Here is a 23,566-nt window from a genome sequence, read left to right as displayed (position 1 = left end):
GCCTAGTACAGTGGTGCGGGCCTCCCGCATCGTCCCCTATGCTCCTCGGAGTATGGGACCTCATCATCATCATCCTCCTTCAAAATCAGTTGAAATTATGCTCTGATTTAGAAAAAACCCATATGCCACTAATCATTATTAAGTCTTCACTTTGCAACTCTGGAAACAGCGGAGATGCAGAGTTAATAAATTGATTGGACATATTCTTGATTATATAAAGACACATCTAAATGCTTCCGAATTTCAACAGGACTGCTGACCATGTCTGATTCAAAAATGACATCCATCATGCACAACATGACAACAATAATTCTCTAACCATTGTCAGCAGGCAAAGATAATTTTTTATTGTTTGATATTGCTTAATCAGCATTACTACACGATTGTGATGGAGGGAATGAATAGGGCAGTTAAAGATATAGTAAAAGAAAAAGACAAAAAGATGATTTTTGCAGATGATATGGTAATATGGGGTGATAATGGCATATGGGAGAAATCTTACCAATTATAGTGTTTTATGAAGACTGAGAGTGAAGAAGACACAAAAATACAGTTATCTGCAGAACGATTACCATGCAAAATGCAGCGAATAAGGTGAGTGTTATCTGCTATTAATCAATACACATTTATTAGTGGGGAAAATCATTAATTACCTCTCAACAATAGCATATGAATTTATTTATATGAATGAATGGTGTCTGTTCTATTGGACATGTCTGAAAGAACAGACACGATGCATTCGTATAATTAATTAAGCCTAACTGAGAAACCTTCTGTGTGGATGACAAATGCGTCCAACCTCCTGTGGGAATCCCAGAGTAGCGAGGTTTGAGGAAATGAGAGATTGAAGATAGATGGTGCTTGATTGGAATGTGGATCAGCTTTGAGGCGTACCAAGATAATACATGCATTTGCAACAATGCTCTGTGCCAGATGGTGCAGTGGTTAACGCACCTGCGTAGTAAGCGGGAGATCTTGGATTCGAATCCTGTTCTGGTACACATTTTCACTCATTGCTGCTGATTTCGCACAATGTTCTGATGCAGCTGACAGCAGTGATCCCCTCCCCTCCCCTTCCTTTCCTTTCTCTCCCTATCCACACTCAATTTATATAAAATTCTTTTAGTTAGGCTCTCAGGAAAAGTCATTCATTTAATGTGTTCCAAGGACAGTGATTAAAGATGTATGGTAAAATTAATCAGCTATCCACTAATTTAAATGTAGAATAAAGTCATTGTTTAAACCTGCTCTTTAGAGGAATCTTCACAAAAGTAAATTTCACATTGGTAAGATGTTATTAAACAAACTTATTATAATCTTAAAAGTTTCCACTGAATAAGGATCATTAATCACTATGTATTATCATGGTGAACAATATATCAAATAATTATGTAACCATTTAGCAAGATTAATTATAAAATATGCACACAAGATACATTATGTTTCAAACTTTGTCAAGTATATAATTACGGTCTGTACGATTGGAAATGAAGAATGAATATGGAAGTGGGTAGGGGTAAGTTTGTGACAGTATATATAAGTAAAAACGTATTTTAACATAAATACCTAGAAAGTTTAAAGTATCCAGATGTGAACACACTTTATGTTGCACTATCTTATGATAAACATTCACTACACTGATTGGTGCTCTGTTTTATTAATATCATAACTGGCAATTGGTTCCTCCCACACAACTGTCGCCTCGCGACAATGTACTCTCCACGTGGGTGTGTTTATAGACACACTGACTTCAGAGTACCATTTAGTGGATGGACGAGAGTGGGATATTCCACACAGTTGTTGTCGGCATCGTGAGTTGCGATGCATCGTGGATTAGTAGCTTGGCAGTGCCATGTAGTTGAGGGCATACCAGCTCATGGTGTCACGTGAACTGACAAGGTGTTACTTGCATGGGTCACTTGCTTGTGGCGAAATACTGTTAAGTGCAAACATCTTGTAAATAGCAGTAAAAACAGGCAACATATCGTACAGAAATGATACTTGCACTATTCTTGTCATCAAACATTAAACACTTGCCTCATGGAAAATAGCTTGGAGCAGTATAAAGATGTGATTTGCTGGGAAGATTCTCTGCAGTGTATTACACACTCAGTAATGAACACTAAATTTATAGAGATGTGAAATAAATTTTAAAACATTTTCAAAAGTTAGTACATTTTTCTGTAAATAACATTGCTTCATATTTTCGATGTGATACATTCCAAAATACATCTTCCATTCAAATATTCTAATTCCAAAGAAATTGGGTTACTATTTCTTCTAACATGAAATAGTCCAAGAGAGAAATGATGTAATTTCATTATTTTACCTTTGACGATTTCATGTGATCTAATTAGTACATAGTCACCCTCCTCGATGATCTAATCCATCAAGTGCTTCTGGTGCTCTAATACCATCTTCCATCTTTCCTCTTGTGATATTTTGCCAATCTGCAAAGTTAATAAAGTCTTTAAAAGTTTGTCAGTCTTCTCACTAAATAATACAGTACAGGTGGCACTCCAGAGCTGGTCAGCCAGACTGATAATATCTTGGAATCTTTCTAGCTTTTGCACACAATTTTGATGACTCTTACCACATGAACAATCTTCCCAATTCACTCATAGTGCGTTCAGCTAGATTTTATGCCAGATGATAGTTTGAGATTAAGATATAACGAACTTGCTTCTGCTGGATAAACTCATTCCCAAATGTTTGATCGAAATTGTAGTGCATTGTCTGTGAGAAAACAAGTGGGAAAAACTATGTTCACAAAATACTATGAAGCCGGGGGGTTAGTCTCTACTGTAGCAGAGCAAACATCTGTGTGAATCTCAGGAAGTAATGCCGTCTCCATCACTGAGTACGGGATTGTGAGTGATGGTGACTGGGTCTGAGCCACTAGTAGTGCATTACTCGTTGAATTAGACTTTTATTCATGTTAAGTGTAGAGGTGTGGTCACTGCTGGAGGGGAGGCCAAGAACCTTGGGATGACATGATGGGGTGCAGAGCTCAGTGAGTCTTTATCAGCAAGTATGCTTCAGCAGTGGCGTTCATGATCTGTGTCACCCATTACAGTCAGCAGGATGGCCAGCATTGACAGCAACTGTGTGCCAATGACAGATAGCCCCATCCAGACTGCTGGTCCATTGTGTGCCATGGAATACACTGCAGTAAAGGACAATATTGAAACAGTAGCTCCTACCGTGATCAATTTCAAAGGGGTGTGGTGACAAGGTGGTCTGCAAGGATTGGAGTGGGGGTGGGGGGGGGGGCAGTGGCAATGTAGCCAGTTGGGATCAGAACACAAGTCCCATCAGCTAGATCAGTGAAGATGACAGGTTGTTAGCATATAAACTTCTGCTCAGGCAGATCCCTACAGATTTAGGCACCTAAATCCAGGGTAGGTGACTGACTGCATCATTGTGGGATTCAAACAGTCTTCATTTAGGAATTAGAGACTGGCACTGTTGGATAATTGGAATGATATTCACACCTGGAGACTGTCTGGGTACATCTGACCAAACTGAAAAAGAGAGACTGGCTGGGAACAGGTCGGAGGAGGAGGAATTTATGAGTATCTGCATGCCTGTGCTTCTTCAATAGCACCATCTCCACTCCAGAAGAGACAAGAAGTTGTAGAAACACATTGCCATCACTGGGTGGCAATGACTACATCTATCCTGCTCTTGTCATTTAGTTAGCTCCTGGATGAACCTAGGCCCAGTAGCAATACTGCCCAACTTCACTCTTCAGAGGGGCTGCATACCTTCTTCCTCTTCATCATCTTCCTGAATGAGCGTTCTTGCACTCTGAATAACTCTTATTATTTCATAGGGCATTGTCATCACAATGATGGCACATCTTCCCTTATAAATACTTGATGCATTGGTGCCAGATGTTTTGTTGCCCCAGACTAGGGCATTGCTTGACACATTTCTATTCTGTGGCTCCTTGCATTACAAGGAAAGACATCTTGATTTTTACCCAGCTATACCAGGCACAATATTCTGTGGTGTAAAAATACTCTTATTTTAACTTCTTGCTTATAATTTTACTATTTGAATTTCATCGTGGAAAGAATTGATCAAACTTGGTGAACAGTTCTACAGTAACTAGAATCTGCGAAACATTCCACTTAGATTTTTTAAATGGGTCAAACTATTCTAATGCGACAAGAGAGCTACAGAATCAAGTATAACTGGATAGTAATACAATTTCACCTATTTTCTAAGGAATTGTACTGTGCATTAAGTGAAGATTTTCATGAAATTGATCAAAAATATCAGTTTTCAATTAATTTTTTATTTAGTAGTAGAACTCTTGGACAATAAGTTACCAGAGTTTCAAAGATGAAAATGCATCAAAAATTTCTGAAAAATAATTAAATGTATACCTTGACGATCTTGCAGTGCCCACTTTTTGAAGCAACATTTCAGTTCACTTGGTGAATGACGATTCCAAGAATTACTTTCAAGCAAACTTAAATGGAATACATCTAGAAGGCTGCAATATATGCTCTTTGGTTTTATGTGCATTTGACTAGTCGGAAAAGGATATCATGTAGAACAAGGCAGGAATTATATCAAAATGTTAGAAATAGTCACAATCAAGCTACAGTAGCCCATTACTAACAGTATCGTAAGGTGCTTAAAAATGTTATTAAGAAGGCAAAGAGTATGTTGTATCTAAATAAATTAGCTAATTCACAGGATAAAATTAAAACCATATGGTCAGTTGTGAAGGAACTGTCTAGTGTGCAGCACAAGGTTGACGATATAAAGTCAGTTCATGGTAAAAATATCTCTGTTACTGATAAATCAGATATGTGTATAGCATTTAACAATCATGTTCTGAGAATTGCTGGTTTAGAATTTAGTTTCTACAGAGAATCATATAACTTTCTTGGCAAATGCCTTTTCGAGATTGATGTCTGAAATACTCCTCTGTGATACAGACAAAGGGGATTTTGAGTCAATAATTAAATCACTGAAGACAGGACTCTCACGGCTATGATAGGGTGCCTAGCAGAATATTAAAGTACTGTGCTGCACATGTTAGTCCTGTATTTAGCCATATTTGTAATTTTTCCTTTAGGAATGGTCAGTTTCCTAAACAATTAAAGTACTCAGTTGTAAAGCAACTTTATAAAAAGGGAGAGAGGGATAATGTACACAATTTTAGACCTATTTCTAGTACATCAGTGTTTGATAAAGTCATTGAAAAGGCTGTGTATGTAAGGATAATTGATCATTTTATATCACACAATTTGCTATCAAATGTATGGTTTGGCTTTAGACTTGGTTTAACAACTGAAAATGCTATATTCTATTTTCTCCGCGAGGTTAAAAAATGGTTCAAATGGCTCTGAGCACTACGGGACTTAACATATGAGGTCATCAGTCCCCTAGAACTTAGAACTACATAAACCTAACTAACCTAAGGACATCACACACATCCTTGCCCGAGGCAGGATTCGAACCTGCGACCGTAGCGGTTGCGCGGTTCCAGACTAAAGCGCCTATAACCGCTCGGCCACACCGGCCTCCATGAGGTACTGGATGGGTTAAACAAAAGGTTTCAAATGCTAGGCATATTTTTTGATTTAACTAAGGCGTTTGATTGTGTTGATCACAAAATATTGCTCCAGAAATTGGACCATTATGGAATACAGGGAGTAGCTCACAATTGGTTCACCTCTTACTTTAGCAACAGACACCCATTTTTCACAGTGGTGAGAATGGCTGTGATGATGGATGGTCTGAGTGGGATGCAGTCAAGTGGGGGGTGCCCCAGGGTTCAGTTTTGGGACAACTCCTGTTCCTCATTTATATAAATGATATGCCCTCTAGTATTACGGGTAACTCTAAAATATTTCTGTTTGCTGATGACACTAGCTTGGTAGTAAAGGATGTTGTGTGCAACATTGGCTCAGTTTCAAATAGTGCAATTCATCACCTAAGTTCATGGTCTGCAGAAAATAAACTAACGTAAAATCACAGTAAGACTCAGTTTTACAGTTTCTAACACACAGTTCAACAAAATATGACGTTTTAATTTCACAGAATGGGCCTATCATTAGTGAAACTGAATAGTTCAAATTTCTAGGTGTTCAGATAGATAGTAAACTGTCGTGGAAAGCCCACGTTCAGGATATTGTTCAAAGACTTAATGCTGCCATTTTTACTATTCGAATGGTATCTGAAGTGAGTGATCGTGTGACACAAAAATTAGTCTACTTTGCTTATTTTCATTCGCTTATGTCATATGGTATTATATTTTGGGGTAACTCTTCCCATTCTAAAAGGATATTTTTGGCTCAGAAATGGACAGTTCGGGCAATAAGTGGTGTAAGTTCATGAACGTCTTGTCGACCCCTGTTCATGAGTCTGGGTATTTTGACATTGGCCTCTCAATATACAGGGTGTCCCAGCTATCTTGTCCACCCAAAATATATCTGGAACAATAACAACTATTGAAAAACGACTTTCACCGGTATCAATGTAGGGCTGGGGCCCATGAATGTACATATTTGGAAACATTCTAAAACGAAAGCATATGTGTTTTTAACACAAACTTTTGCTTTTTTAAATGGACCTCCTATAGTTTTTCTTCAGCAATCCATAGCATGACAAAGCACATACACAATGGCGCTGATTGCATCGCAATATTCCCATTACATCCCGAGATATAGAGACGCGAAGTTGATGCTTGAAACACCCGACATGCGCTGGTAGCGCACGTCCTGTGGCTCAGGTGTGACCCCATGCTGCCCGTAATTGCGATGTGATTGGCATGCGTAATCACAATTCCATCCTTATCAAGAGGTCCGAAACGAATAATACGGTCTGCTGCCATCCTGCATTAACGTCGTACATTCCATCAGGTATTTATCCCATAGGCTAGGGGTGATGCGGTTCTGTAACATATCTGTGTACTGCAACGTTAGTCACAAAGTTAACTTCGCTTATTGTTAATCCATTACTAAAAAGGTAATGCCGTTCAACGTTAAAACTTTACTTTACTCTAGATCTAGCGCAAGTGACAGTTAATCATTCACTCGTAATAGTAAAATTCATGTTGATGGTTTTAGTGAAATGAGCAAGTGGACTAAAAGTTTTACCGTTGTTTAGGTAAAAATGTTTTGATTTGGGAAGTTCAGGTAGAACACAGAAGATGAATGTAAACATGTTTAACCAATTAGTTTTATTATCACATAATTATTAATGTTATGTTTATCTAATGCGTTAAATGACAAACTGTTGCAAACAAATGTTTCTTAACATCACTGGGTAAAATGGCCCTTTGTAGAAACTTCCATTGTGTTACCAGCACTACATACTAAACATAGTGTTCACATCTCATGCTCAAAGTGATGCCCATTGGTTTGCATACATAGGGTCACTCTGCGGATGAAGGATGCCCTACTTTGTGCTACTGTTTCCTCTTTGATGGCTGGACAAGCATCAATAATGCATTGCTTCATGTCCTCTGGTGTTGTTTGTTCATTTTGGTAAACAGCATCCTTCACTGCTCCCCAAAGAAAATAATCCAGCGGTGTAAGGTCCGGAGATCGGACAGGCCACCTAACTGGGCCACCTCATCCAATCCACCTACCAGGGAACTTACGGTTCAGAAGTCGTCGTGCTCGTAAGGCGTTATGTGCAGGGCATCCGTCATGCTGATACCACATGACCATTCTCTGGTTCAGAGGTACGGTGTCCAAGAGAACAGGAAGATTGTGTCGTATAAATCTGGAGTATTGTCTGCCATTTTGGATGCCATTTATAAAGAAAGGTCCGATAATGGTATCTCCAATAATCCCACACCAAACATTAACTTTCCACGGACGTTGATGCTCTACCTGACGGAGCTATTTTGGATTGTCTGCGGACCAATAATGCATATTCCTCATATTGACAATTCCTTTGTTGGAGAATGATGCCTCATCGGTAAAGTGAACATCTGCAAAAAAATTTGAAGTAGTCAGAAGTTTTTGTTGAGCCCACCGACAAAATGTTACCCTACTGCGGAAGTCATTTCCGTGAAGATCCTGGTGTAAATGAACATGGTAAGGATGAAATTTATGACGTTTAAGAATACGCTGTGCACTTGATTTCGACACACCAACTTCACATTCAATTTGATGTGTGCTGATTTGAGGATTCACAGCTATGGTAGCGAGCACAGCAACTTCAGCATGTTCATCTGTGTGTGTTCTAGGACGATGTCGAGGTCTTGGATTTAAGCTTCCCATTTCACGTAGATGAAGTGTGAGACGACCAAACATCCGGCGCGAAGGCGATGGCTTGTCAGGGAATCGTCTTCTGTACAGTCGTTCGGCCTGAACAGCATTTCGTCCACCTACAACAGGGTACAGTACAGGTATGTAGAGTAGGGTAGAAAACAGACATATTAACTTAATAATCATAATGTTTGCTAACAGTACTATCAACACACAAGCAATCTCATAACGTATTTCCCGTCAACGTACATTCTTCATAGATCAGCAGCATTTCTACCATATCTTCATGTGTGTACATTATACTGTACAGTATAAGTTCCACAACACAACATTTATTCACAATGTGTACTACCTCCGTGCCGTCACTAGATTACTCTGATGCACGACTACACTGGCAAGTGGTGTACTGCACGCCAAAGCAACAACAAATGGGATGCTCGGAGGGTGGTGGAGTACAGGAGTTTGCATGGGTCACAAATCATAAACAAGGCAAAGTGGTAACTGTGGCAGTAGTGGTAACTACGTTGGACACTTGACTAGGTAGAGCCAGGCCCTGCGCGACAGGCAAAATGGGTCATATAACGCATTAGATAAACCTTATTTTGGGTGTGCAGGATAAATAAGACAACCTGACGGGTGTACACCGATCAGTACTGGTTCATATTGTGTAGGTAGATACGTAAAACGTGCAAGAGGGAAACCATTATGTGATGGCAGCAGACCGTATTATTCGTTTCGGACCTCTTGATAAGTATTGAGGTGTGATTACACATGTCAATCACATCGCGATTACGGGCAGCATGGGGTTCACGCCTGAGCCTCAGGACGTGCGCTAGCAGCGCATGCCGGGTGTTTCAAGCGTCAACTTCATGTCTCAATATCTCGGGATGTAATGGGAATATTGTGATGCAATCAATGCCATTGTGTATGTGCTTTGTCATGCTATGGATTGCTGAAGAAAAAATATAGGAGGTCCATTTAAAAAAAACACAAGTTTGTGTTAAAAAACACATATGCTTTCGTTTTAGAATGTTTCCAAATATGTACATTCATGGGCCCCAGCCCTACATTGATACCGGTGAAAGTCGTTTTCCAATAGCTGTTATTGTTCCAGAGATATTTTGGGTGGACAAGATAGCTGGGACACCCTGTATATATTCCTTACTGTCATTTCTTGTTAACAATAATAGCTTATTCCTGAGAATAAGTAGCTTTCACTCAGTTAATACTTGGCAGAGATCTAACCTGCATCTGGATCATATTTCTTGTGCAGAGAGGTGTGCTGCATCCATTTTCAATAAGCTATCACAAGAATTCAAAAATTTTAGCAGTAATCCACCCACTTTCAAATCAAAACTGACGAGTTTCGTCATGGCTCACTCCTTCTATTCTGTTGAGGAGTTCCTTGAAAAATTAAGCTAATTCTTGTTGTATTGTGGATTGCGTTTACTTAAACTTATGGATTGACTTTTTTCGGGTTCATAAAGATTTATTTTTATCTGTTATTTCTTTTATGTTGTAATTTCATGTACTGACACGTACCATGACCTTAGAGATTTGCTCCTCAATTTGGTCCTACGGAACTTGACGTGTAAATAAAAAAAAGCTATTTGTGACTCTCTTCCATCTCTTAGAAACAATAACAAACCAGCTGCTTCGTTTGTAAATAAGGAATTTTTACTTTGCCTTGTGCTACTTACAGAGTGGAATGCAAATATTAGAGTCTTTCATCATACAATAATGTCATGTGTGTGAGTGATGTGATAAGTGCAGTATGGGCTACATATTTCCATGTGGTGTTAACAGATGAACATCCCATTCATCATCTATGACATATGAGCTGCTGTAAATATCACAGGATCAGAAGGATAACAACTCCTACTTTCACAAGGAAAGACTTTCAAATTGTATCCTGGGTGCTGTCAAACCCACTTACAGGTTTCTGGTCAATCCTGAGCATCTAAAACAGTGTGTTCATGGTAAAACCCAAAATCCAGATGAGTATTTCAATTCATTCATATGGAAACAAGGCAGTAGCATTTTCATCCACTACAGTTGTCAAAATTGCAACTTATGATGCAGTTCTTATATTTAATAGGAAAATAGGAAGGATGAAGGCATTTGAGAGAGTGTGATTTAAGCTAGGAAATTTCACTTAAGACATCTTGAGAAAATAGATTTAGAGCCCTTCTCTGCAACTGAAAAGTCAGTTGAAGACTTGGTAAAGGAAATAAGGTAGAAAACAAGAAAACACAAGAGAAACCTTGAAGAGAAAGAGGGTGTTAAATACAAATCTGGAGCCTTCTGAAGAGTGACATAAGTAACAACGTTACATTGAACTTTAAATTGCATTTCCTCAAAATTATGTTTTTGTACCTTTCTCTCTCAATCTAAGAAGGCCATAAATATGAAATTTTGTACACTTATTCCTATAAACTCAACAAATGTTTTCTCTCGAGTAAAGTTTGAAATTATGAGTGAAAATTGAGATATCAGACAAAGTGTCAGGTGTTTTGCCGTAAATTTTATGTCATGTACAGAATTATTAAAAGTCTCTCATTAGATACATTAAAAAACACTATGAGAGATGCTTACTATATGCAGGCAGATTAAACAGAGAAAATTTTGTAGAAATCTCTTCAGTGGTTTCTGAGAAAAGGTAAATATATTATCTTTTGAAAATAAATATTTTAAATCCTGTTAAAAAAATTAAATATTTATAAATCATGGAGTTTCTGCATCTTTTAAATAATGTGTGTTTTTCATGAACGTCCCCCTCAGCCTTTTATCTTGTATTCTGGATACTTTCAAACAATAGTAAAGATCAGAAATTTTAAAAACACCTCTGCTCTGACTCATTGTGATGTGCTGTCCAGAACAACCTGTTCTTGCTACTTTTGCTTGCACTCTGTGAGACAGAAATTTGCACAACTGACATGCATATAGTTGATTTAATTTTCCACCTGGTGTTGAATGGTGCATAGTTTCCAGTATTTTACATGTATGTTAGACCTGCAGTAGAAAATATACTCATGAACAATGAAATCACACCCAATATTTTCATTCTCATCTCAGCAGTTATCATGTTCAGTATTTCATCAGCTTCCTGCTCTCTCTCCACATTGCATAGAAATTTTCTAGTCTGTGTTTCACCTTCTACTTTTGATTTTCAGTTTTGCCACTCCTGAACTTTCTGTGTAGGCGTTCTTCCGGTTGTATGGAGGACTAAACAATACATTTGGCATTACGTTAGACAGCCCAGACTGTGCTGAATTTCAAAGCAGCATTCCTGTAGCACCAGTGTCCATCTAGACAGATGGTTATGCATTAGTTTACATCTGTCCAAAAACCTGGAGGAACTGTGATCTATCCTAACAATTGTTTCTTACTGGCCAGAAAACTGAATGAAAATTGCGTGTCTTCCTAATAGAAAAACTCGAAATCTCTCAAAACTCCATGTGATTGCTAACACTTCACTTTCAATTGCATTGTACTTCCTTTCTCATGAAAACAATACCCAGCTTATAAAAGGGATTGTATGCTGTACTTTCTTCCCATTTTTAATGAATGGCTGGTACAGATGAGCTCCAGTACCATATTCTATTGAGCCAGTTTCAAGATAAAAGGGTTTATGGAGATCAGGATGTTGTGATAAAAATGCTTTTAATAGCTGCTACTTGTTTTCTTCAAATGTGTTCAATTAAGATCTCCAAGTCCAAGTTCTTAACAAGCTGTAACAGTGCTGGTGACACTAAATTATATTCTCTGACAAATCGCCAACAAAGACTGCAAAATCCCAGGAATGACTGTAGTTGCTTTATGTAAATATGTACTGGAAACTCTCTAATAACCTTTTTTTTAAATCTGGGCTGATTCCTGATGGATGCATAATAGGGCCTAAAACTGAGTGCTCATATATCCGACCCATTATTTCAATCCCATTCAAAAGTCATCCATGTAACTCATTATGGTTGTAACAGACAATGATCTAAATTTCGTCTAAGGCATGTGGGAAAGTTGCTGAAGAAATACTGAGTCCCAAAGACATACAATTGAAGTGACAACTTCGTCCGCCATGTAGAAATGCACTGTACTTTTGGCTAGAATTTTCTAATTCAGGTTGCTAATAGCTACAGGTAAGATCGAACTATTAAGGTACTTCATGCCATTTGACTGCTACAGAATCACTTCAGTAATATTTGGCTGGTCATGTTGCAGCAAAATAACAGCTCATGAACCCAGAACTAGCCTTACAGTACTGCCTATCTTTTCCACTTTATGTGTAGGATTACAGTACCCACCATCTGACCGCTCAATAACATTACAATCCAGTATCTTCTGACTACTTTATTTACAACTTCTCTCTTGGAAACCAGAACAGGATATGATTTCATTCAAAAAGGTTCCTCAGGTTTGACTTTGATCTAAAATTTCCATTCCTTTATTAATCCAGAATTCCCTGAGAATCCATTAGTGTACATAAGCAAAACTTCATGTAACTCTCCCTGTTGCAATTCCAATAAATCTATTAAGTGGTCTGCCTTCTCTTGAATGCTCTAAATATCAGTTCTCATTACTTCATCCGTATATGTATATAGTGAATTCTCTACAGAAAGGAGAGCCTCAAGACCACCATTAACTTCTTTTTTAATGAGTGATAAGGTAGCATTAACAGCTGCAATATAATTACTGATAACTTCAACAAAACTAACTTGCATGTCTTCTGCTCTAGTTTATACTATTAAACATCCACTTCCAGAATGAAACTTTCACTCTGCAGTGGAGTGTGTGCCGATATGAAACTTCCTGGCAGATTAAAACTGTGTGCCAGACAGAGACTCAGACTTGAGACCTATGCTTATTCATGGGCAAGTGCTTTACCAATTGAGGTATCTAAGCATGACTCATGACCCGACCTCATAGCTTCAATTCTGCTAGTACTTCGTCTCCTACTTTTCAAACTTCACAGAAGCCCTTCTGCGAACCTTTCACAACTAGCACTACTTGAAGAAGGTTCGCAGAAGAGCTTCTGTAAAGTTGGGAAGGTAGGAGACGAGGTACTTGCAGAATTGAAGCTTACTTGGCAGAGCATTTGCCCACAAAAGGCAAAGGTTCTGAGTTTGAGTCTTGGTCCAGCACACAATTTTTATCTGCGAGGAAGTTTCATCCCCTTTCAAAGTGTATTCCACACCATTTCTCTACCAATCAACCATTGTCAGGAATCCAATCTACACTAAAAGATTCTAAAATTAAGGTGCTTACCTGAAAGTATTCAGTAGAGAATTGAAACTGGAAGAAAACTTGGTCCAATATAGCGTGACTTTGATTTTCTAAAGCAGAGAAAACTGATGTTTTGGTAATGTCACTAGGCTGATTGAAAATACTCCTTTATAAAGCTGTCACTTTACTACCCAAGTCGGCTAAGGCTGAAATCTTCTTGCCACAAACATTAACTTCAACAGCTGGTAGTAGTATTTCGTCACTGACATGTATGTATGTCTTCACATAGCAAATCTTCTCTAATGTCATCCCGGTATTCTTATTTTAATTTTGATCCAGTACTTCGTTCCCTAGTTTCGAAATGGCCCCCTTCCTAGACTAAACTTGGTTTAACATGGATATGTCAGAAGAATTGTGTTTTTCATTTGAATGTCGAACCGATGGCTCTTCATTTTTCTCCATCTTAGCATACATTTGCCTATAAAATCTTTCATATCTTTGTTTTCTGTCTCTCCTTCCATCATCATGTCGAAGTTGAAAATCGTTATTTTGATGACGCCACAGTGGTCGGTCTCCCCCTGCTTAATTCTTCCAAATGATCAAAAACTTGTAGTAATTCAAGGTAATTGTCGAATGTCCTACCTACATCCAGCTTTCCACGAACATTCCAAAGCAGATTCTTTGTTGAAGTTACAATTAACTCGACATCATTAACAGGATCATCCAAGTACATATTCCTGTCCTAAAACGTCTGTAGAAATTAGTGCATTGAACCTTGTGCTGCTGCAGTCCCCTGGATCAGATGAATGAAGCTTGAGTATTCACGACCTCTTCTCAATTAATCTGTCACACAGAGTTCGGAATTATTGTAATCAGGACATAACACGAAGCTAAAATTTTACTTATGTTCAACTAAACTTAATTTAACAATCATATAGCTGGTTTGTTGAGGGAGGCCAAGTGGGAGAAAATTGCTAAAATTGTACTCTCGTGTTCTGACAAACCAAAGATTGTGTTTATCTCATGGCCACTTGACTTAGACTTACATCTGGGGACTGCAAATTGTGGAGCCGTTCGTGTGAACTCTGCTAACTTTGGTTCGGCTGACTTCGGGTCTGCTCCACTCGTAGCCCTTCTGGTGGCAGACGGTGAAAGCTTAACACTTGACAGTCGCTGTTACTTTCGGCTGAGTCTTGTGTGTACTGTTCGTTACTTTGCTTGTTTTTGTTGTTGTTACCGTGTTGTTGTTATTGTGGTCCGGTTCTCATTAGAAATATGGAGCAATACAACTGCAATTTGTGCACTGCAAATTATAGCAACAATAGAAACTTATATCGCCACATTCGCTGCAAGAACCAGGTTGATGTTGATGAAAAATTTACGTGTGTTTTGTGTGGATATTCCTCTCCCAGAGCAGATTCTCTAAAGTGTCATGAGAATGCTGTACATAAAACAGAATGCAAAAATATAGTACTGTGTGCTTTATGTGACTTTGGCAGCTCAAATAGAAATGGAATGCTTCAACATTATTCATTGCTCCATGATCTAGTTATCCGCGAAGAAAATCATGAATTTTGTGATCAAAGTAAATTTTATGAATGGAAACGTGAATTAGAAAAAGATACTGTGAGTGAATTTGTACATGTAAGAGGACAATGTAATAAAAGTGCGGATGGAAGCAGTAAGCTATATTTTAAGTGCCACCGTGATGGAAATTACAGACCCCGTGGAAGCAATAAGCGTCACTTAAAACTAATGGGCAGTAATAAAATTGGTGGTCACTGCCCATCTACAATGGATGTGACACATTATCCATCAGGCCAAGTGAAAGTTATCTTTTGTAGCACACATGTGGGCCGGTTAAGGCTTTCGAGATTTGAAAGAGAGGAAATAGCAAAGAAAATTGCTATGGAAATTCCATTTGATCACATTCTCGGCTCCCTTAGATATCCGATTCAAGATAGTGGTTTTCAGCATCATAACTTGCTGTCAAGAAAAGATATCCACAATGTAGCACAAAGTTACAACCTGATGTCTGATGCTATAAGACATAAAAACGATTGTACTAGTGTGGAATCGTGGGTGAGGGAGATGTAGGAGACAGGATCTGTTGTCCAGTACTACAAGCCACAAGGTGTTGCATCTCAAGAATACAATCTGCAGAATGAAGATTTCATTTTAATAATAATGAACGAAGCTCAAAAAGATATGTTAGTGAAATTTGGAGGTAACTGTATTTGTATGGACAGCACCCATGGTTTAAATGACTATGGGTTCCAATTGACAACGTTATTAGTGTTAGACAAATTATGGCAGGGATTTCCATGTTCGTTCATGTTTTCTAATAGAGGAGATCTTCCAGTTAGGAAAGCTTTTTTAAGTGTCATAGGAAACACACTGCAAGTCCCAGTACATACAAATGTGTTGATGTCTGACATGGCAGATGTATTTTTCAATGCCTGGTGCAAAATAATGACTCCACCTAAGCATAGATTGTTCTGTTCATGGCATGTTGACAGAGCGTGGAGAAAAAATCTGTGTAGGGTAAAGGGACACAAAAATCAAGTGCAAGTGCATAAGCTAATTAGAACATTAATGGAGCACAACAACCGATAAAGTTTTCAGGGAATTTTAGAAGAGGCTATACACTACATGAAAACAGAACCGGACCTTTCATAATTTGGGATATATTTTGGAAAAACCTACAAGGCCACATCTACAAATTGGGCACATCGTTACCGACAGCACACACTAACATGCATTTAGAAAGAATGCATGGTGTGATCAAACACATATATTTGAAGGGAAAAGAAGCCCAAGCGACTGGATGTGGCCATCCACGCACTTATGCACTACTTGCGAGACAACTTGGGTGATAGGTTGAAGGAAAACTGACAACCAAATTATCAACCATAAGGCAACAGCATCTATCATCAGAGCAGTTGAAACCTGAAAATATTATTTGTGGAGATAGAGAGTGGGAAGTAGTATCAGCAAACAATGAGGATGCAAACATTGTAAAAAAATTGCAAGGCAGTCTATGCAAATGTGAGCTACATTGCTCTGACTGCGAAGCTTGTATTCATGAATACATTTGTAGTTGTGTTGATTTAGCTATCAAATTCAACATGCGCAAACATATTCATTTAGTTTGCACATTTACAGCTGAAAAAGTTGGTAGCAAACCTGAGTCCTCGGACAATGACTTGATTGTCTGTGAGCCAGGTAGTGGCGATAATCAGGACGTCATAATAAAGGAGTTGCAAAACCCTGTCACATTGAGACACTTTAAAAGCCTGACACACAAACGAGAAAAGCTTTTGCAACAGTTTAATCTATGTCTGAATGAAGCCACATCAGAAGAGGCATGTGAAGTCATCAGCAAATGTCTGTCCTCTCTGATGCCCACTCTTCAAGCTATGCAGTCTACATCAACTAAATTACCTACCCTTTCATCAAGCAAAGTTTCTCAATTTGAGCCTCAGAAAAGGTTTGTGGCCACCAAAAGGAAACAGGAAACAACGTGTGTGCCAATCATGAAGCCTGACATCTCAGAAAGAAGAAATATTGTCACTGGACTATTACCAGCACATAAAGATGAGGGATTGAGCAGTGACTGATATACACTTTGCAGGAGGGGTCTTGAGCCTTCAATGTCGAGACTTGGAATGGAGACTATACACAATTCTTGAGTGAATGTTTAGAACCCTATTATTCTTGAATTGCTTTATTGATTTATTGTTCCATTTTCATCTACAGCTGCACAATGTGCAAGAGATATTTGGATTTTTATGTTAATATTAACAGTTTTACATATAATATGCCTTTGTACATAATAAAATAGAAAGAAACATTCCACATGGGAAAAATATATTAAAAACAAGGATTCCATGACTTACCAAACGGGAAAGCGCTGGTAGATAGACACAATAAAAAAACACACACACAAAATTTCAAGCTTTCGCAACCAACGGTTGCTTCGTCAGGAAAGAGGGAAGGAGAGGGAAAGACGAAAGGATGTGCGTTTTAAGGGAGAGGGTAAGGAGTCATTCCAGTCCCGGGAGTGGAAAGACTTACCTTAGGGGGAAAAAAGGACAGGTATACACTCGCGCACACACACACATATCCATCCACACATATACAGACACAAGCAGACATATTTAAAGGTAAAGAGTTTGGGCAGAGATGTCAGTCGAGGTGGAAGTGCAGAGGCAAAGATGTTGTTGAATGACAGGTGAGGTATGAGTGGCGGCAACTTGAAATTAGCGGAGATTGAGGCCTGGTGGATAACGGGAAGAGAGGATATATTGAAGGGCAAGTTCCCATCTCCGGAGTTCGGATAGGTTGGTGTTAGTGGGAAGTATCCAGATAACCCAGATGGTGTAACACTGTGCCAAGATGTGCTGGACGTGCACCAAGGCATGTTTAGCCACAGGGTGATCCTCATTACCAACAAACACTGTCTGCCTGTGTCCATTCATGCTAATGGACAGTTTGTTGCTGGTCATTCTCACATAGAATACATCACAGTGTAGGCAGGTCAGTTGGTAAATCATGTGGGTGCTTTCACACGTGGCTCTGCCTTTGATCGTGTACACCTTCCGGGTTACAGGTGGTGGGAGGGTGCATGGGACAGGTTTTACACTGGGGGCGGTTACAAGGGTAGGAGCCAGATGGTAGGGAAAGTGGTTTGGGGATTTCATAGAGATGAACCAAGAGGTTACAAAGGTTAGGTGGAGGGCGGAAAGACACTCTTGGTGGAGTGGGAAGGATTTCATGAAGGATGGATCTCATTTCGGGGCAGGATTTGAGGAAGTCGTATCCCTGCTGGAGAGCCACATTCAGAGTCTGATCCAGTCTCGGGAAGTATCCTGTCAAAAGTGGGGCACTTTTGGGGTTCCTTTGTGAGAGGTTCTGGGTTTGAGGGGATGAGGAAGTGACTCTGGTTATTTGCTTCTGTACCAGGTCGGGAGGGTAGTAGCGGGATGCGAAAGCTGTTTTCAGGTTGTTGGTGTAATGGTTCAGGGATTCAGGACTGGAGTAGATTCGTTTGCCATGAAGGCCTACGCAGTAGGGAAGGGACCGTTTGATATGGAATGGGTGGCAGCTGTCATAATGGAGGTACTGTTGCTTGTTGGTGGGTTTGATGTGGACAGATGTGTGAAGCTGGCCATTGGACAGATGGAGGTCAACATCAAGGAAAGTGGCATGGGATTTGGAGTAGGATCAGGGTGAATCTGATGGAACCAAAGGAGTTGAGGTTGGAGAGGAAATTCTGGAGTTCTTCTTCACTGTGAGTCCAGATCATGAAGATGTCATCAATAAATCTGTACCAAACTTTGGGTACGACCGTGGTACTTGATCATCGGGAGTATGTGGCTGAGGGACTGCGTCAGCTTTCAGACAACACGACATACAAAGTTTGCCAAGGTAATCCCATTCCTGATATCCAGGCGGAGCTTCAAGGAATCCTCAGAACCTTAGGCCCCCTACAAAACCTTTCACCTGACTCCATCAACTTTCCTTTCACACCGATCACCTGTCACCCTACCTAAAACCTCTTTTCTCATCATCCTGACTCACAACTTCTTCAGTTTTGAAGGCCAGACATACCAACAATTAAAGGGAACAGCCATGGGTACCAGGAGGGCCCCCTCGTATGCCAACCTATTTATGGGTCGCTTAGAGGAGGCCTTCTTGGTTACCCAGGCCTGCCAACCCAAGGTTTGGTACAGATTTATTGATGACATCTTCATGATCTGGACTCACAGTGAAGAACTCCAGAATTTCCTCTCCAACCTCAACTCCTTTGGTTCCATCAGATTCACCTGGTCCTACTCCAAATCCCATGCCACTTTCCTTGACATTGACCTCCATCTGTCCAATGGCCATCTTCACACATCCGTCCACATCAAACCCACCAACAAGCAACAGTACCTCCATTATGACAGCTGCCATCCATTGCATATCAAACGGTCCCTTTCCTACAGCCTAGGCCTTCATGGCAAACGAATCTGCTCCAGTCCCCAACCCCTGAACCATTACATCAACAACCTGAAAACAGCTTTCGCATCCTGCAGCTACCCTCCCGACGTCGTACAGAAGCAAATAACCAGAGCCAGTTCCTCATCCCCTCAAACCCAGAACCTCTCACAGAAGTACCCCAAAAGTGCCCCACTTGTGACAGGATACTTCCCGGGACTGGATCAGACTCTGAATGTGGCTCTCCAGCAGGGATACGACTTCCTCAAATCCTGCCCCAAAATGAGATCCATCCTTCATGAAATTCTCCCCACTCCACCAAGAGTGTCTTTCCGCCCTCCACCTAACCTTTGTAACCTCTTGGTTCATCCCTATGAAATCCCCAAACCACCTTCCCTACCCTCTGGCTCCTACCCTGGTAACTGCCCCCAGTGTAATACCTGTCCCATGCACCCTCCCACCACCACCTACTCCAGTCCTGTAACCTGGAAGGTGTACACGATCAAAGGCAGAGCCACGTGTGAAAGCACCGACGTGATTTACCAACTGACCTGCCTACACTGTGATGTATTCTATGTGGGAATGACTAGCAACAAACTGTCCATTCGCATGAATGGACACAGGCAGACAGTGTTTGTTGGTAATGAGGATCACCCTGTGGCTAAACATGCCTTGGTGCACGGCCAGCACATCTTGGCACAGTGTTACACCGTCTGGGTTATCTGGATACTTCCCACTAACACCAACCTATCTGAACTCCAGAGGTGGGAACATGCCCTTCAGTATATCCTCTCTTCCCGTTATCTACCAGACCTCAATCTCCGCTAATTTCAAGTTGCTGCCACTCATACCTCACCTGTCATTCAACAACATCTTTGACTCTGCACTTCCGCCTCGACTGACATCTCTGCCCAAACTCTTTGCCTTTAAATATATGTGTGTGTGTGTGTGTGTGTGTGTGTGTGTGTGTGTGTGTGTGTGTGTGTGTGTGTGTGTGTGTGTGTATACCTGTCCTTTTTTCCCCCTAAGGTACGTCTTTCCACTCCCGGGACTGGAATGACTCCTTACCCTCTCCCTTAAAACGCACATCCTTTCGTCTTTCCCTCTTTCCTGATGAAGCAACCGTTGGTTGCGAAAGCTTGAAATTTTGTGTGTGTGTTTGTGTGTTTTTTTATTGTGTCTATCTACCAGCGCTTTCCCGTTTGGTGAGTCATGGAATCTTTGTTTTTAATATATTTGTACATAATCAAACACATTAATATATTAATAAATGATGAATACTTAAATAAATGTTGTTACGCTATATACAGAGAGAGAGAAAGTACAAACACTCTTATGAATGAGACTGCATTGGGTTAACATAGAAAAATTTATTTTTGTAGGTATTTATTTATTGTGTAAAAGCAGTGATCGACCAAGTATAACTTCAATTTAGATTTGAAGTGACCAATGTTTTGTACGTGTTTAATGGTATCTTGTAAGGCATTGTATAGATTGATACTAGGATATTTAAGACCATTTTTAAATAACTTTGTGTTGGTGCTTTGAACATGTACATCCAGTTTTTGTCTTGTATCATAGCTGTGTATTGCATAATTTTGAGTGATGAATGGTCTTTTTGTATGTAAGTTTTGCTTTAAATACATTATATTTTCAAGTGTATATACGCAAGGAAGTGGCAGGATCATCCTTTTTTGAAACAATGGTCTACAAGATTTGCTATTATCTACCCCTTCCATTCTTATAATTTTTTTTTTTTTAAATTTTGAGTGTTTTGATGGCATCTCCAGAATTTCCCCAGAGCATAATTCCGTACCGCAGGTGAGAGTCTACAACTGCATAATATACGCACCGAAGAATGTTGTAGCTGGTACAATTTTTTAACGTATGCAACACAAAACAAGAAGTACTTAATTTTTTGTTCATTTGCTTAATATGTGCTTTCCATTTAAAGTTGACTTGTAGATGAAGTCCAAGAAATTTGGTACATGCTGTTTTGGCAATTGTCTGTCCATATAATTCTAGATTGGGTGATATCAGATTTTTTGTTAGTGCTGTGTGTATATCCATAGCTACAGTTTTTCCAGTGTTTATTATTAAGTCATTCTCATCAAAGTTAACATGTTAGCCTGTCTGTGTGGCTTTTCTTACATTTTTTACAAAAACACATAAAACATATTTTTTAATTGACTGGTGTACTGAAGTTTTTCTCATATTTATGAGATGAGGAGCAAGATCAATTACCTCCTTAGCCTCTCCATTTCTGATTGATGAAATACGTAGCAAAAGGTGGGTAATTGTTCATTCTATTATGTATACCGATACATATCTGCAAATTTTTACAGCATTCTTGGAGGCTTTTTAAAGAGGCACTCCATACGTAAATGGGGAAAAAATCTAATAATCAGCACAGAGGGCATAACCTCTGCCATATACTTCAGAATGAAAATCAGCTGAGAAGCTACTGAGTATAAATTTGTTTTATCGACATGGCCACACTACTGATTATATTTCAAGATCATTCTCCTTGAATATAATTGTGGATGTATCAAATGTTGCCATTAAAGAATTATGTTGACAATGATATACTCACACACCAAACTTTAGGCTTGTCATGCAATTCAAACCAAATTTCATCAAAATGGTAACTGATGAAATTTTAATGGACATCAAAACAATCTGATACAGTATGTCTTGTGTGCAATTTAAATTGCGTATCTGAGGCAATTTTACTATATATTTTCATCCGCTTGTACTGGGGTGTCTGCTGGTAGAGTTTTAAACAGTGTTTTGGGAGCAATACATCTTCTTTATATTTAGTGTTATATATATGTTTGAAACTGTTGTCTTCATTTCTCCCAGATTTACAATATAAAAAGATGGTTCCCTCAAAGACATATGATGTAGAGATGGAATATTTTTTGGTCCTTTAATAATGGATGACACAGTGTTATGAGAGGGGTAGCATACATATTTCTAATCATTTTTTTCCAGTAGAAGATTTAAAATCAGACTATGTCTAATTAGAGAAAAAAAGACCACAACGCTCCTGTGTTTCATTCCCAGAAAAGAACAAAGTGACATCATCATCTGTACAGATGTGTCCCATTGCTTGGCAATTCAGAGGAAGATTGAAGACAGAATATATGAAGTATGGAGATTTTTCTGCAGCCAAAAGAAGGAGAAAGGCAGCTCAACAACACAACCAATCAGGTCCTACAGAAAGTTGCAGCAAAAGCAAGTAAGCCCTGATTCCAGAACTAACTGCTGACCTTGTAGTGTTTCACCAAAATGTGTGGGCACTAATAACTACACCTGATGAATTTCAAAAACTACTAGAAAATGTTCTTAAAGATGTTTCAGTCCTGTGTCTAACAGAATACTGGCTACAGGAAGACACACTGAAAATGGGATGTCTATGAGACTTCATACTAGGTAGCCTCTTTTGCAGGAAAGCAAAAAGTTATGGTGACAGGTCCATCTTCACTAAAATTGAATCACATATGTGCCCATTGAGTTCCCAGAAGATATTCCCAGAGATGAAATATCAGGTCTTGAACTAACAAATGAAAATATAGCCATAATTTGTTTATTCCCCTCCCCAATAGTAATAGGGATACTTTACTACAAAATTCAGAATATCTCATTTATAAATTATCAAAAAAGAAAAAAAAGTCTAATTATTTGTGGTGCCTATAATGTTGCTTCTTCTCCTCTTGACATTTAACCTCAAACCCACAGCAGAAACATCAACATGTGCAACCAACATTTCAGCCACAGCAATAGACCAAGTATTTGCTAGTGTACCTATAAAATATAATGCAAGATGTTTTGCTACAGGTTTTGGAGATCACACTAAAAAAATAATATCAGTAAAAACATATCACCCTCTATGTTCTAATAAATCATTAGTAACTACTGCTAGAAATACATTTATTTACTCCTTAACTAAAGAGACATGGGACGAAGGATATGGCTGTAGGAATAACACAAATGAAAAATTTGACAAATTCTTAAACACCTTCCCGTGTTGTTTTGAGCTGTCTCTCCCACTCAAAAGGAAATTCATGAAAAATAATGCAAAAAGAAGTTGGGTCACACCACGCAGTCAGTTTCATTAT

General features: G+C 39.2%; 1 protein-coding gene across 1 annotated transcript; it reads left to right on the top strand.

The window, feature by feature from the left end:
* The first annotated feature begins 14,738 nt into the window (after positions 1-14,738).
* LOC126212617 (uncharacterized) lies at positions 14,739-15,560 on the top strand. The gene has a single exon (XM_049940046.1). The coding sequence runs from the start codon at positions 14,739-14,741 to the stop codon at positions 15,558-15,560; it is 822 nt and encodes a 273-aa protein (XP_049796003.1).
* The last annotated feature ends 8,006 nt before the right edge of the window (positions 15,561-23,566 follow it).

Source organism: Schistocerca nitens, chromosome 11 (assembly GCF_023898315.1).
Source record: "Schistocerca nitens isolate TAMUIC-IGC-003100 chromosome 11, iqSchNite1.1, whole genome shotgun sequence".
NCBI classification, from domain to species: Eukaryota; Metazoa; Arthropoda; class Insecta; order Orthoptera; family Acrididae; genus Schistocerca; species Schistocerca nitens.
The sequence above is the reverse complement of the archived record's forward strand: the minus strand, read 5'-3'. Positions and strand labels throughout refer to the sequence as shown.